General features: G+C 39.3%; 1 protein-coding gene across 1 annotated transcript; it reads left to right on the plus strand.

The window, feature by feature from the left end:
• Positions 1 to 381: 381 nt before the first annotated feature.
• Positions 382 to 7,507, plus strand: LOC120288913 (lectin-like). Its single transcript, XM_039303165.1, has 3 exons — positions 382 to 789; positions 1,693 to 1,799; positions 6,915 to 7,507. Exons 1-3 carry the CDS (start codon positions 418 to 420, stop codon positions 7,282 to 7,284), a joined length of 849 nt encoding a protein of 282 aa, XP_039159099.1. The 5' UTR covers positions 382 to 417; the 3' UTR covers positions 7,285 to 7,507.
• The last annotated feature ends 4,254 nt before the right edge of the window (positions 7,508 to 11,761 follow it).

Here is an 11,761-nt window from a genome sequence, read left to right on the forward strand (position 1 = left end):
CTTGGCACAATATTCCTCTAGCAAAGTAGACAAGATCAAATTGGACAAGTAGGTATATCAAATTGGTAATTCGAATCCTGCTTGACCTTGTCGCACTTAATCAATGAACTTTTCTGGATGATTTGGACTTAGACGAATATGAAACTATTAAAGTATCGTCATTTGGGAAGAGATAGAGAGAAGAGAGGGTTCGTGGGGTGGGGTAGGTCGGCATACACAAGAAGTATTCCCGTCGTGAGAAAAGAAGGAAGGAAGGAATAAAGGCAGTTAATTGCACCCGTCGTGGACAGAGGAAAAGACGGAACTAACCCTGATGAGTGCATGTTATTCAGTATATATATATATATACCTTTCTCTAGATGGATTGATCGGCATCAAACATTACTGAATAAAAAAACAACACCAAAGTCTTGGGCGATGAGCTGGTTCGCGTCATTCTTATCCGGGCCTAGATCTTCTCGAAAAAAGCCTAGACGTTCTGAAGATTTTCAGAGCAAGAGCACTATCCCCCAGCCGATGATTAAAATCCTTCTTCCGACTAGTTTATCTGGCCAAGCTGAAAGCCCTTCGCCTAGTTTATCTAACCAACCTCCGGTGATGGAAAGCCCTTCGCCTAGTTTATCTGACCAACCTCCGGTGATGGAAAGCCCTTCTCCGGTGGCGAGGAAGTACAGGAAAATCGCCTTGTTGAAGGCAGCTGGCGTACAAGTGGATCTTAATGAGTACAAAAACTTAGATAAGATCGACAAGCTTCTCCAAAACGGCGCTGTTTACAACGATCAGAAGATGGCAAGCCCTCCCCCCCCCTCTCTCTCTCTCTCTCCGTGTGGATCGGAAAACGGGTTTATATGAAAGATATACATGTATGTCGTTAGAGTTGAGTACTGTAGGTGTACGTTCATTTTCGCGAAAAGCACAGAGAAGACTATCGGAGAAATGAACAAATTCTTCTCTGTATCTGAAGGTCCATACGTGTATATACTTTCGCGTCCCTTTTTCCTCATTTGTCATGGAAGAGTAATTTACGTGCCAAAGAGAGGTGGTTGTCGATTAATTCAAACTCGATGGCATCGGCTTCTCTTCCTCTTCCTGTTCAACTAATTTCCTATACCGACGAGATAAGATCATACATGAATAGTGACATATTATACAATCAATCGAAAATGTCATTTCAAAGGGGTCGATAGCAATTGTGTGGGAAAAGGACATCACAAGTGCTATTACTCTCGTATGGCTTTCGTTTGAGTGGTATAACTTTTTTTTTATTCGATCACTTAAGTGCCATAAATTAAGCACAATGTTCACTTAAGTATTGCAACTTCTTTCCTGATTACTTGAGTATCATATAACTTTTCAATTGATCATTTGAATATTATAATTTTTTCGAAAACATTAACCACAAATGCCATGCCACCTTAACTTTCTGACACTTAGGTGAATTGTTGTAAAAAATTATGGCATTGAAGTGATCAATTGAAATTTATGACAATCAAATGAATTTCTTTTAGAAGTTATAGCACTTAAATAGTTAAAAAACAAATTACGGTATTGAAGTGAGTGCCTATAAAAGTTATGACAGTTATTCTGTATTTATCCCAGTTGTGCTAATAAGGTTCCTCCATCTACTTTTACCTACACGCACGTACTTATTGATGTTTCTCTGCTCATATTTCAAAACGCTGTTTGTGGCAGAGGTATTGGGTTGATCTTGGAGAACGGGACTGCTTCGCAATCTATGCTAGGGGGCTCAACATCGACAGCGGTCATATAAGTAAATATTGGCAGTGGCCGACAGACAGGTACTTACGAATCTTTAGAACAGCATATATCCGCATCTTTTATCATATGGGCCACCCAGCCTTACACCATGAGTCTAATTTGGGTTGTTCATATTTTAGTAAAGCATGAATGACATCGGATAAGGGGATACCAAAAAGAGCTAAAAAGGAAGGCATTTCATGGGATTTCTTTAGGGAAAATCTAAAAGGGAAACCATAGAAATAGACAGAAATTTGTCTGAGAGTATTAATGCAAGTCTACATAATATTGATCTTTCTCTTCTCTCTTATAATTGATAATTCTTGGAATTATTCTTTTGGTATAATGTTGTTGATGTTTCACCCTCTTGTGCTATATAGATGAATGGCTAGGGGATAAAATTTGTTCTACTCGAACCCATTTAATGTCCACGTGATTTCACCTACCGAACCTGCGATATGGATTTTGACGTGTGTAGCACCAGTCTAATCTTATCTATTTGCATAAATATTTCGATGTTTTGAATGAATCGAGAATTAATCATTGAAAAAAAAAATTAATAGTAAACTCAAAAGTCATAAACTTAGGTTCGCATGTACTCCATATGCTTAAGTAATGCGTCTATTATAATCCCGAATCATTTAGTTATTACTTTATTCAAACCCATTATGCTGTGATTAGACAATTTCAAACTCAAGCAAACTATGGCGTTGAAGTCTCCCTATTGGGTTGTATATAGACTTTCAAGGTAGAGGTATATTCATAACTCTTGGATTAATTCCCACCATCTAGGGAAAACTGTATCAATATCCCTAGCAAAGAAGGAGCCGTTCTTCGGTCTTGGTATATGAATTTTCATTTTTGCCTTCAAAAGGCGCAATTAACCAATTAAATTAAGAGCGCAAGATAACATTGATGAATAAAAGTTTAGTTTCATGTCAAATATTGCTATCAAAGTTCGCAAGTTCATCATATACTAAGAATACTATGACCAATTTGACTTGTTTAAATATCTGAAAATCCAAATATTTTAAACTCTTTAATTTTATTAAATTTAAATGGTACTATTTTCTTCAATTATGATCATAATATTGTAGTTGTAGTTTTCTCTTTTATCCTTTTCACTCAATTGGTCAAACCTATATCAAATTGGAATCTACTTGAGCTTTTCCCATATTTTCGGCTTTTCATTTAATCTTTTAATTTTTATTTTTTGAGTTGATTAAAAATAAGGAGAGACTATGATGATATCTAGGGCAATGGGCTTTACGGTGGTTGGTAAATATACGGAGAGAGTAGAGATGTAATTTCATCTTCGGTGAATAAATAAATGCATACATACATACTTATATATCTATTCATTTATGGATAGTTGGCCATATGAAGAATGTTGAGAAGCAAGTGATTATACAAGTAGAATAATCACTCCTTTATAAAGATTATTTCAACTCTATGCACTATCACACTCTCACACCCACTCACTTTACTTGCTTGTCACACGTCACTCACTCACTCACTCTACAAACAACACACGCAGAGTAAAGCACTCCTCTTGTCGCTCCTAGCACTCTCTGCACACTACACACGCCTCACACACCTCACACTTCACATTGGAAGACCCACTCACTACACAAGACCCTTGTTCTTCTGCTTGAGGCGTGAACTTAAGTAGATGAGGCTACGCTATTTATAGCCTTCATCCATCGACTCTTAACAATTTTTCCCTGACACAAGGAGATTTTTGCTTCTATCTTTCATGTTGGACAATTTACAGCCACAAACTCCACATAACACAAATTGCCTAGAGTCTTGTAGCCTTCACTAGAAAATTATAGGGAGAGAGATCTGGAGAACTCTAGAGAGAGAGGTGTTGGCCTTCTCAACACTCCCTCTCACCGACTAATCTCTCGATTAGGATATAGCACCATGTCAAGTTGCTATTTGGCATCTGTATTATTGTCTTCTTCCTTTAACCTCTCGTACTCCTCCTTAGCTTTGCCCTCTTCCAATGCCAGTTGTTGTGCTAATTTAACGCTATTTGCCATAACTTCAGCTAGCTCTTCAGCTGTGACTTTCAACCAAGTTTTGTGAAGCTTGGATTTTTGCAATGCCTGTTCATTCTACCCCTCAGTCTCCCTTTCCTTCATTTCACTCAATTCAGTCTTCATATTCGCCATATCTCTTATAAGAATATTGAGATTGAAATTCATTTGATCAACCCTCTCATTCGTGACATTTATTTCATGCTTCAATCGATTTAGTCCCGTCTGAAGCACTTTAATGTAGACGTTTTGATCCTTTTTCTCATAGAATTTCTTCTTTTTGATCTTATTCCACTGACCCTTGCACAACGGGATGTAAGGTGGAGGTGGCCTGCTTAAAGAAACCTTGCATTTTCTCCTTCAAGTGTTCCTTGTCTCTTCCAGTATGACCAATTGGGAACATCATAGTAGGTTTGATTTCCTTAAGCTTCTGCAACTTTTTTTAACTCACATCAGAACTTCTCTAGCTCGCTTTATTTTGCCTTGAGCTCTCAATCCTTTTGCCTTAGCATTTTATCTCTCATTTTCAACACGTTCTCCATTTTCACATTTTCAATTCTTAGCTTCTTCATCATCTCCTACATCTTTGCAATTCTTTCTCACAACTGCTTATTGATGTCATTAGTTGCTTCTTCAAGTTCTCCCTTGGCTAGCTCTTCTTAGGGGACGTGACAAGAGTTGTTGAATCATTTGACTCAACTATACAAGCATTTGTCAACTCTTCTTGGTCCTTCAATGCAACAAGCACTTGAAAGTCTCATTCTTCCTTGCTTTCAATCTCCTCACAGGAAGTGACGAGATTTCCTTCTTCCCGCCTATACCAACAGACTCTGGCAAGATATCCTACCTTGCTGCAAACGTAGCACCGTTTGCTACGCCTTTTGTTGCTCTCATCTTCATCCTCATGATCTTGCCATCTTGACGAGCTCCCTCATATTGATAGCTCTTCCCTTCTAGTTGCCTCCACCAATCTTTATGACTTTTCCATGGTTTGCCATCTCTTGTGCTCGTTCCATTTCTACTCTAACCCTTGAACCCTCTATTATTACTTAAGAGGGCACTTTCGTCATCCTTAATTGAGACCTTAGAAATTTGTTTATCTAAGGCTTCTTGATTGGCCAATATATTTTCCAACTTAGTTAGAGTTGGCTCACTTGCCCATCCAAAGGTGGCCGTAACAATACCGTCATACTCCAGCCTTAATCTGTGAATTATTATTCTTCTCATTCTTATCTCAGCGATGGCATTCTGAAGGTCTAGTTTCGAAATTTCTTCACAAATACATTTAACTTTAGAAAAGTATTGACTCACCGTCATACTTTGTTGTGAGATTGAGAGGAGCTCGTTCTCCAATCATTGTAACTTGGCATCATTCGTCCTTGCGAACAGTATTGCCAAGTTATCCAGGTCTCTTTCGTGGTCTTTACACTCTTTATGTGCTACAATAACTCATCTTCAACAGTTATAGCAAGGATGTAAAGAACCTTACCTGCTTTGATGTTTCATTTTCTTAATTCATTGTCATTTGTTGGTGGTGTGCTGTTTCTGCCGCTAACAATATCACACAAATCTTGACCTAACAAGAAATATTGCATGCACGTACTCCAATAATTATAATTTGAGTTGTTGAACTTCTCGATGCCGTTCACCGAACTCGAAAAATCTGCCATCATAACTTGGTTGTAATGCCTAGTACTATACCAAGTAAGTTTGGACCTAGATCAACTGACTTCACAATTTGGGATTGTGCACTAGCAAAATTGTGACATTCTCCACTCCTTGGCTCGACAATCCCTGACCGCCTGCTCTGATATCACTTGTTGAAAAGCAAGTGATTATACAAGTAAAATAATTACTCCTTTATGGACAACATTACAAGTCTATGCACTATCACACTCTCACACCCCTTCACTTTACTTGCTTCTCCCACATCACTCACCCACTCACTCTACAAACAACACACATACACAATACAGCACTTCTCACATCACTCTTAGCACTCTTTGCACCCTACACACGCCTCACACGCCTCACACACCTCACACTTCACACTTGGAGACCCACTCACAACACATGACCCTTATTCTTCTGTTTGAGGCATGAACTCAAGCGGATGAGGCTAGGCTATTTGTAGCCTTCATCCACCGACTCTCAACAAATATCTCCGACACGGGAGATTTTTGCTTCTATCTTTCATGTCGGACAATTTACAGCCACAAGCTCTACCTACCACAAACTACCTAGATTCTTGTAGCCTTCACTAGAAAATTCTAGGGAGAGAGAGATCTGGAGAACTCTAGAGAGAGAGGCGGTCACCTTCTCAACAAAGAATAATGATAAGAGAGTAAGGGGAGATTGAGGGGTAAATAGGAAGAAAAGCCCGTTGAGCTTCTCTTGAAATGCGCATTATTCTATGAGATATCCTTGTATTATTACGGAATGCTAGATAGTAACCTAGCTGTTATTCATATTTATCATTTTAAGTAAATTTATTTATTTTGTTGTTCCAGTAATTCTTAATTTCGAAATAAATATACCTCATTAATGTGGCATCCAAGTTGTCCTTTTTTTTTCTAAGTTTTTTTGTGTAACTAAAATTAATAAACAGGTTTTGGTAATGAGTATCCTGAGGCACTTGCTAGACATAGTTAATATGGATTTCTTTGATTTTTCAAAGTGTTGATTAAATATAACAGAGAAAAAAAGTGCGTGGATGATTGCAAACTTACCTTCTTACTAAGTTCCAACTAAATTCCGTCAATTAGGAAGAGTCGCATTTTTTAAAAATTTAAAAATTTTTGGTTTAACTTATATGGATAATTAATTAATGAGGGAACGGTCAATTTTATATATTTAATTTTTAAAATGCTTTTTACTTTTGTTCCCCGCTTACCCTTGACCTATAGAGTTTGTCCAATATTGATCTCTATATAGTTATAATAAAAGATTTTATCAGGTCTATTGTCAATGCAAGGAACTTGCTACACATTCGTAAGTGCGTGACCGAATTGATCTACCCGTCTATTGATGGATGTGTGATTTTTTATTTTTTTTACACTGACAGTCATCGTAATAATTATTCTGATCAATAACGTTTAAATAAAAATAATTCAGCGATGGCATCGAAATGGCGGAAGCAATGAACATAAAGTGGCTAGGAGTCAGTGGTTCGTTTAGGACAGTATACCTGGAGCAAATGGTTCGATACAAAGTCTCGTTTCGGCTGAAGACGACGCCATCGAGCACCATGGCAGGAAAGGTGGTGAACCTGGCACTGACTCTCCCGGACGGGACCAAACAAGAGACGCGGGCGATGTTGCCTGCAGTCCCATCGTCAGGCAACAGCTCGTGGACCGAACTGGAGGTCGGACAGTTCTGCATGACGGCGCGGAATTTGGGCGAGATAAAATTTGCCATGGAGAAAGCGTTTGAAAGTTGGGAGACGGGGCTCGTCATCAAGGGCGTTGAGATCAAGGCCGTGTGATCACAAGCAGTTATTTATACAATAAGAGCAATTGCGGAGGATTTGCCTTCACGGAAATGACTATAGTGATAAGTGTGTATGGTCGCACGTGCCTGTTTCCTGTGCGTTTGTCTTAGTTAGTAATAGTAAATGTGTACAAATATTTTTTATTTCCAGACCCGTTCTCTTATTAGAAAATGTCTCATACATGAAAGCATTCGGTGATAATTGTCAGAATAAGTGATTGTCTTATTTGCTGAACTTTTGTTGTTGCTAAGTCAACTATTGGTGTTTGTTGGATAAAAGTCGGCGAAAGATGACTTACCTCTTTCTGATGCACGATGAACAATTTACCCCGGGAACGAATGTTGAATTGCGGATGAATCACGAACAAAAATACTTTACGTTGGTTTGAATGCATTCACAAGGAAAGCATATGATTTCCATAGCATAAATGCCAATTGTTCTCGTAAAGGAGAAACATAACGCCTTCTTTTTCTTTGATGGAAAAGGGACAAGGAAAGAAGAACCTCCTTTCTTAGCGTACGTTCTACCAACTGTTCTTACGGTTGTCTTCAGGAGTCTTTTATATGACTTCCTCATGCCCTTTCAAATGGTGTCTTTCCATCGTAGCATATCAAGACGAAACAGTGTGTTCCAATTGCACCCCATCATGGACGTGCTAATTAAGTACAACATTTCCCACTCGGACATGATGGGCTTGATAGCGCTCTATCAAGAATATAAGGTATTTAACATTCATCAACTTTACAAAACAATTCATACTAGCAAGTAAGCCGTGCGACCAGTGAGTACACCTACACTTGGGAGCTCAAATTATGCACCTGTTAGGGATGACATAATGGCTACAACCCTAAAAAGAAATAAACAATTGATGTCTCACAGTGCCCCAGACATATTTTGTTACATCGATCCAAGTATACCTATCCCTTAATGGCTATACTTGACTATTCTCATAAAATCATGTATTTACAATTATATCCAAATCCACATAAGTTGATATAATTAGTCGACCAGTAAATATATGTTATCGATGTAAAACAACAATAGTCTTCCTTCACACTTATGTCTCTCTCCATTTCAGAACAACTGCTTTCCTAGACACGTTCCATAAAGCCATATCTATTCATGACCGCCGGTAACATGCTAAAGTAGCAACATTGATCTTTCACTTCGAGAACATAGTCAGAAGTAATATAGGGCACAGAATGAGGTAAATTATAAATTACCTCAAGGGCTCACACGATGAGTAAATAGGGATAATTTCACTCACCTTCCCTTACCGGTTGTACAATGCACATGTAGTATGAATTACATGCTATAGTGGATTTCTCTTTCTTTAAGAGCGTATGTCATTTATTAAATATATCCATTATACAGATCTTAGCCTAAGCATAGTCACATGCTCCTCACATACTTATGTTTAGCTCGAATGCTATATCAGCTCAATTTCTATTGCACCCACTTAAGTACTTGCATCCGACATCTTTTAGGTATACATGATTGTGGGTCTATCATGATTGATCTTATTATAAACAAATCACAGACCTTATCTTAACTCCAATCAAGGCAACGTATTATTTTATGTACTAAACTTGTTTTTCAGCATTTATTTGTACATAACGTCTCATCTCAATATGCTAACTATAGCATTTGAGGAGCCAATCATTGCCTGCTCAAGTGAGTGAGCTAATCATTGCCTGCTGACATACTTTCCAATAATATATGTATGTTTGTGCTAGTTTCATAATAGATTTGTACTTATTGATAAAATATCATCATTAATAAACAAACAAGTACAATACATATGTCCAGATATACATAAACCAATTGTCACGCCCCGATCCTCCGAGCACGCGAACATCCCACTCTGGTCGATACAAATGCGACTTCCCAGGACACGTCGCCGACCCATTCATTTTTATTGCACATGCGGAAGCGAAACAAATCCCCTGACAACATCTAACTTGGGATAGAAAAGCAGGCAATCAATCACAACCAAACAAGCTTTCTTATAAACACATAGGTTTATATACAACACTGGATGGTCTAAAAAATAGATAGGCTTAACAACTAGGGAACTGTCCTATGACCAACTTGTCAGACACGTTCGTCGATTCTTCAGCCTCCACCTTCCGAACTCCAGGACTTCCGGTCCTCCACGACCGTCATCTAGGGACCTGAAATATTATCCCACAACCGGGATGAGACTACGTCTCAGCGAGTCCTACCATCTAAAACTCAATTAGGAAGAAAATACGCCTCAGGGCGCTCTAGCCACACAAATAGGATAGAGGGCTTACCTCGCCTCAGTCCCTTTCCTGCACGTCAGTACAATTCATATTCAAACAATGCTCGCACAAGCTGAAACTACCGACACACCCATCGGTCTATCAATTCAATCAATCCAATGGATATCATACGATCCACACATCTATCAATTCATACCATCTATTAAACCATACCATCTATTCATCCATCAATACAATCATGGCTCACACAAGCTGAAATGGATGCAATGCTCTCACAAGCTGATATAGATGGTAGCTCGCACAAGCTGATATATACATAGATGGTAGCTCACACAAGCTGATAAAACGATCTTAGCTCACCAGAAGCTGCCACAATATTCAATATAGTATACTATAGCTCACCAGAAGCTGCCGCAATATATATATATATATGTATGTATATGTCATAATTGCTCGCCCAAGCTGATACATATATATATAAACCAATGCTCGCCAAAGCTTATCATTCAATAATAAACCAACTCATATCTCAATTCAATCAATCAATCAATCAAATCGATTTAAACTGGTCATACAAACCAATTACGGTGCTAAAAGCCAACACCGGGTATTTTCAAGTTAAATACCACAACTTCATCAAATTTCACACAATTCCACATTTTTGGAATTATTAACCATAATCATCAATCACTCAATTTCTCAATTTAAACATACAATTAACACAAACCGACCGCACTGCTGTGATCAGCGCGAAATTCTAACAATCGGCCATCCCGGCATAATTTTCGAAATTATTAAATAATTAAATTTAATTCCGAAAATTAAATAATTAAATATTATATTATAATAATATAAAATAATAAAATAATATTTAAAAATTCGAAATAATTATTTAATTAAAAATAATCAATTAAGGCTTAAATTAGATTACACTAATTTAAACATACAATAGCCATAATTAAACATCCATTAAGCTAATCATACAACTAATCTAATTTACATTAAAATAATCTAATTTAATCACCTCAACCTAATTAAACTAATCTAAACACCCCTTAAGCGTCATTAACTCACTAAGCAAGAATTAGAGGATAAACTCACCGGATTAACGATCCGAACGGCTCAAAACGACAAGGACGACGCGAGGGTCGATAGTCTCCAAGGCGGGCCTAGCTTCCGGGGTCGGGAAGCCGACCAAAACGGGCCAAATAGCCGCTGCCATACCCATTTTCCAACTCTCTGTCCTCTGCTGGTTGAGGGCGGATCCGGCACCGGTTGAGGCGCACAAGGGCCAAGATGGACAGAGGAGACCAAACCGGACCTAGGCGGGGCTTCACGGTGGCCGGAGGTGAGCTGGACGGCTCCGACTGAGCTTCCCCAGATCTGGAATGGCTGCTGGAATAGAGGAGCCGGCGAGATGGAGACTGAGACGGACGGAGTAGCGGTGAGGCGACGGCGTGCAACGGTGGCAACTCCAGCTGCGGTGCATGGCGGTGAGGCCTCAACGGCGAGCTGGCTTCATCGGTCTTCAACTTGCAGGGCGTCGAACAGCAAGGGGACGGAGGAGAGAGGCGGAGATGCGCGCGGGTAGGGCGACGGCGTCGCGGTGGCGCGCGAAGCCGAGCGGTGCTGCCGTCTGCTGTTCCGGCTGCTGGCTACGACGGAAGAGGGAGCTGCTGAGGTCTTCTTCGACTTGCTGGGTTCTTCGCACAGCAAGAACATGAGGGGGAGAGAGGCAGCGACGGGAGAGGGTGAGGGAAGAAGAAAACCGATTCTTTCTTTCTCTCTCTCTCTCTCTCTTTTTCTCTTTCTCTTTCTCTTTCTCTTTCTCTTTCTCTCTTTGGCCCCACCATGACCTCATGGATGATGTCACCTTCCACTATCTCCCACAACCTCATTCCAATGGTTGCAATTTCATTTTCCGCCGGGGTCCAATTCTTGTACACTTAATTTAATCAATTCTCAATCAATTCCATTCAATTGAAGCTCAATTAAATTAACCCATGTGTCCTCGGCCTTCTCATGACATTTCCCCATCAAATGATCCAACTTGCATCTCGAAGATTCGATTAAAAACGGCCCTCTGACAATCCCGAACATAAACGGCCTTACTTTGCTTTTCTTCCAAAAATCTCGGTTTTTAGAAAAATCTTCTGGAGATGAGTCGACATTCCTAAAATGAATTGTGACTTGACAGAACTTCCAATTTCTGTAATCGGGTTCAA

The sequence above is a fragment of the Eucalyptus grandis genome, chromosome 10 (genome assembly GCF_016545825.1).
Source record: "Eucalyptus grandis isolate ANBG69807.140 chromosome 10, ASM1654582v1, whole genome shotgun sequence".
Classification (NCBI taxonomy): domain Eukaryota; kingdom Viridiplantae; phylum Streptophyta; class Magnoliopsida; order Myrtales; family Myrtaceae; genus Eucalyptus; species Eucalyptus grandis.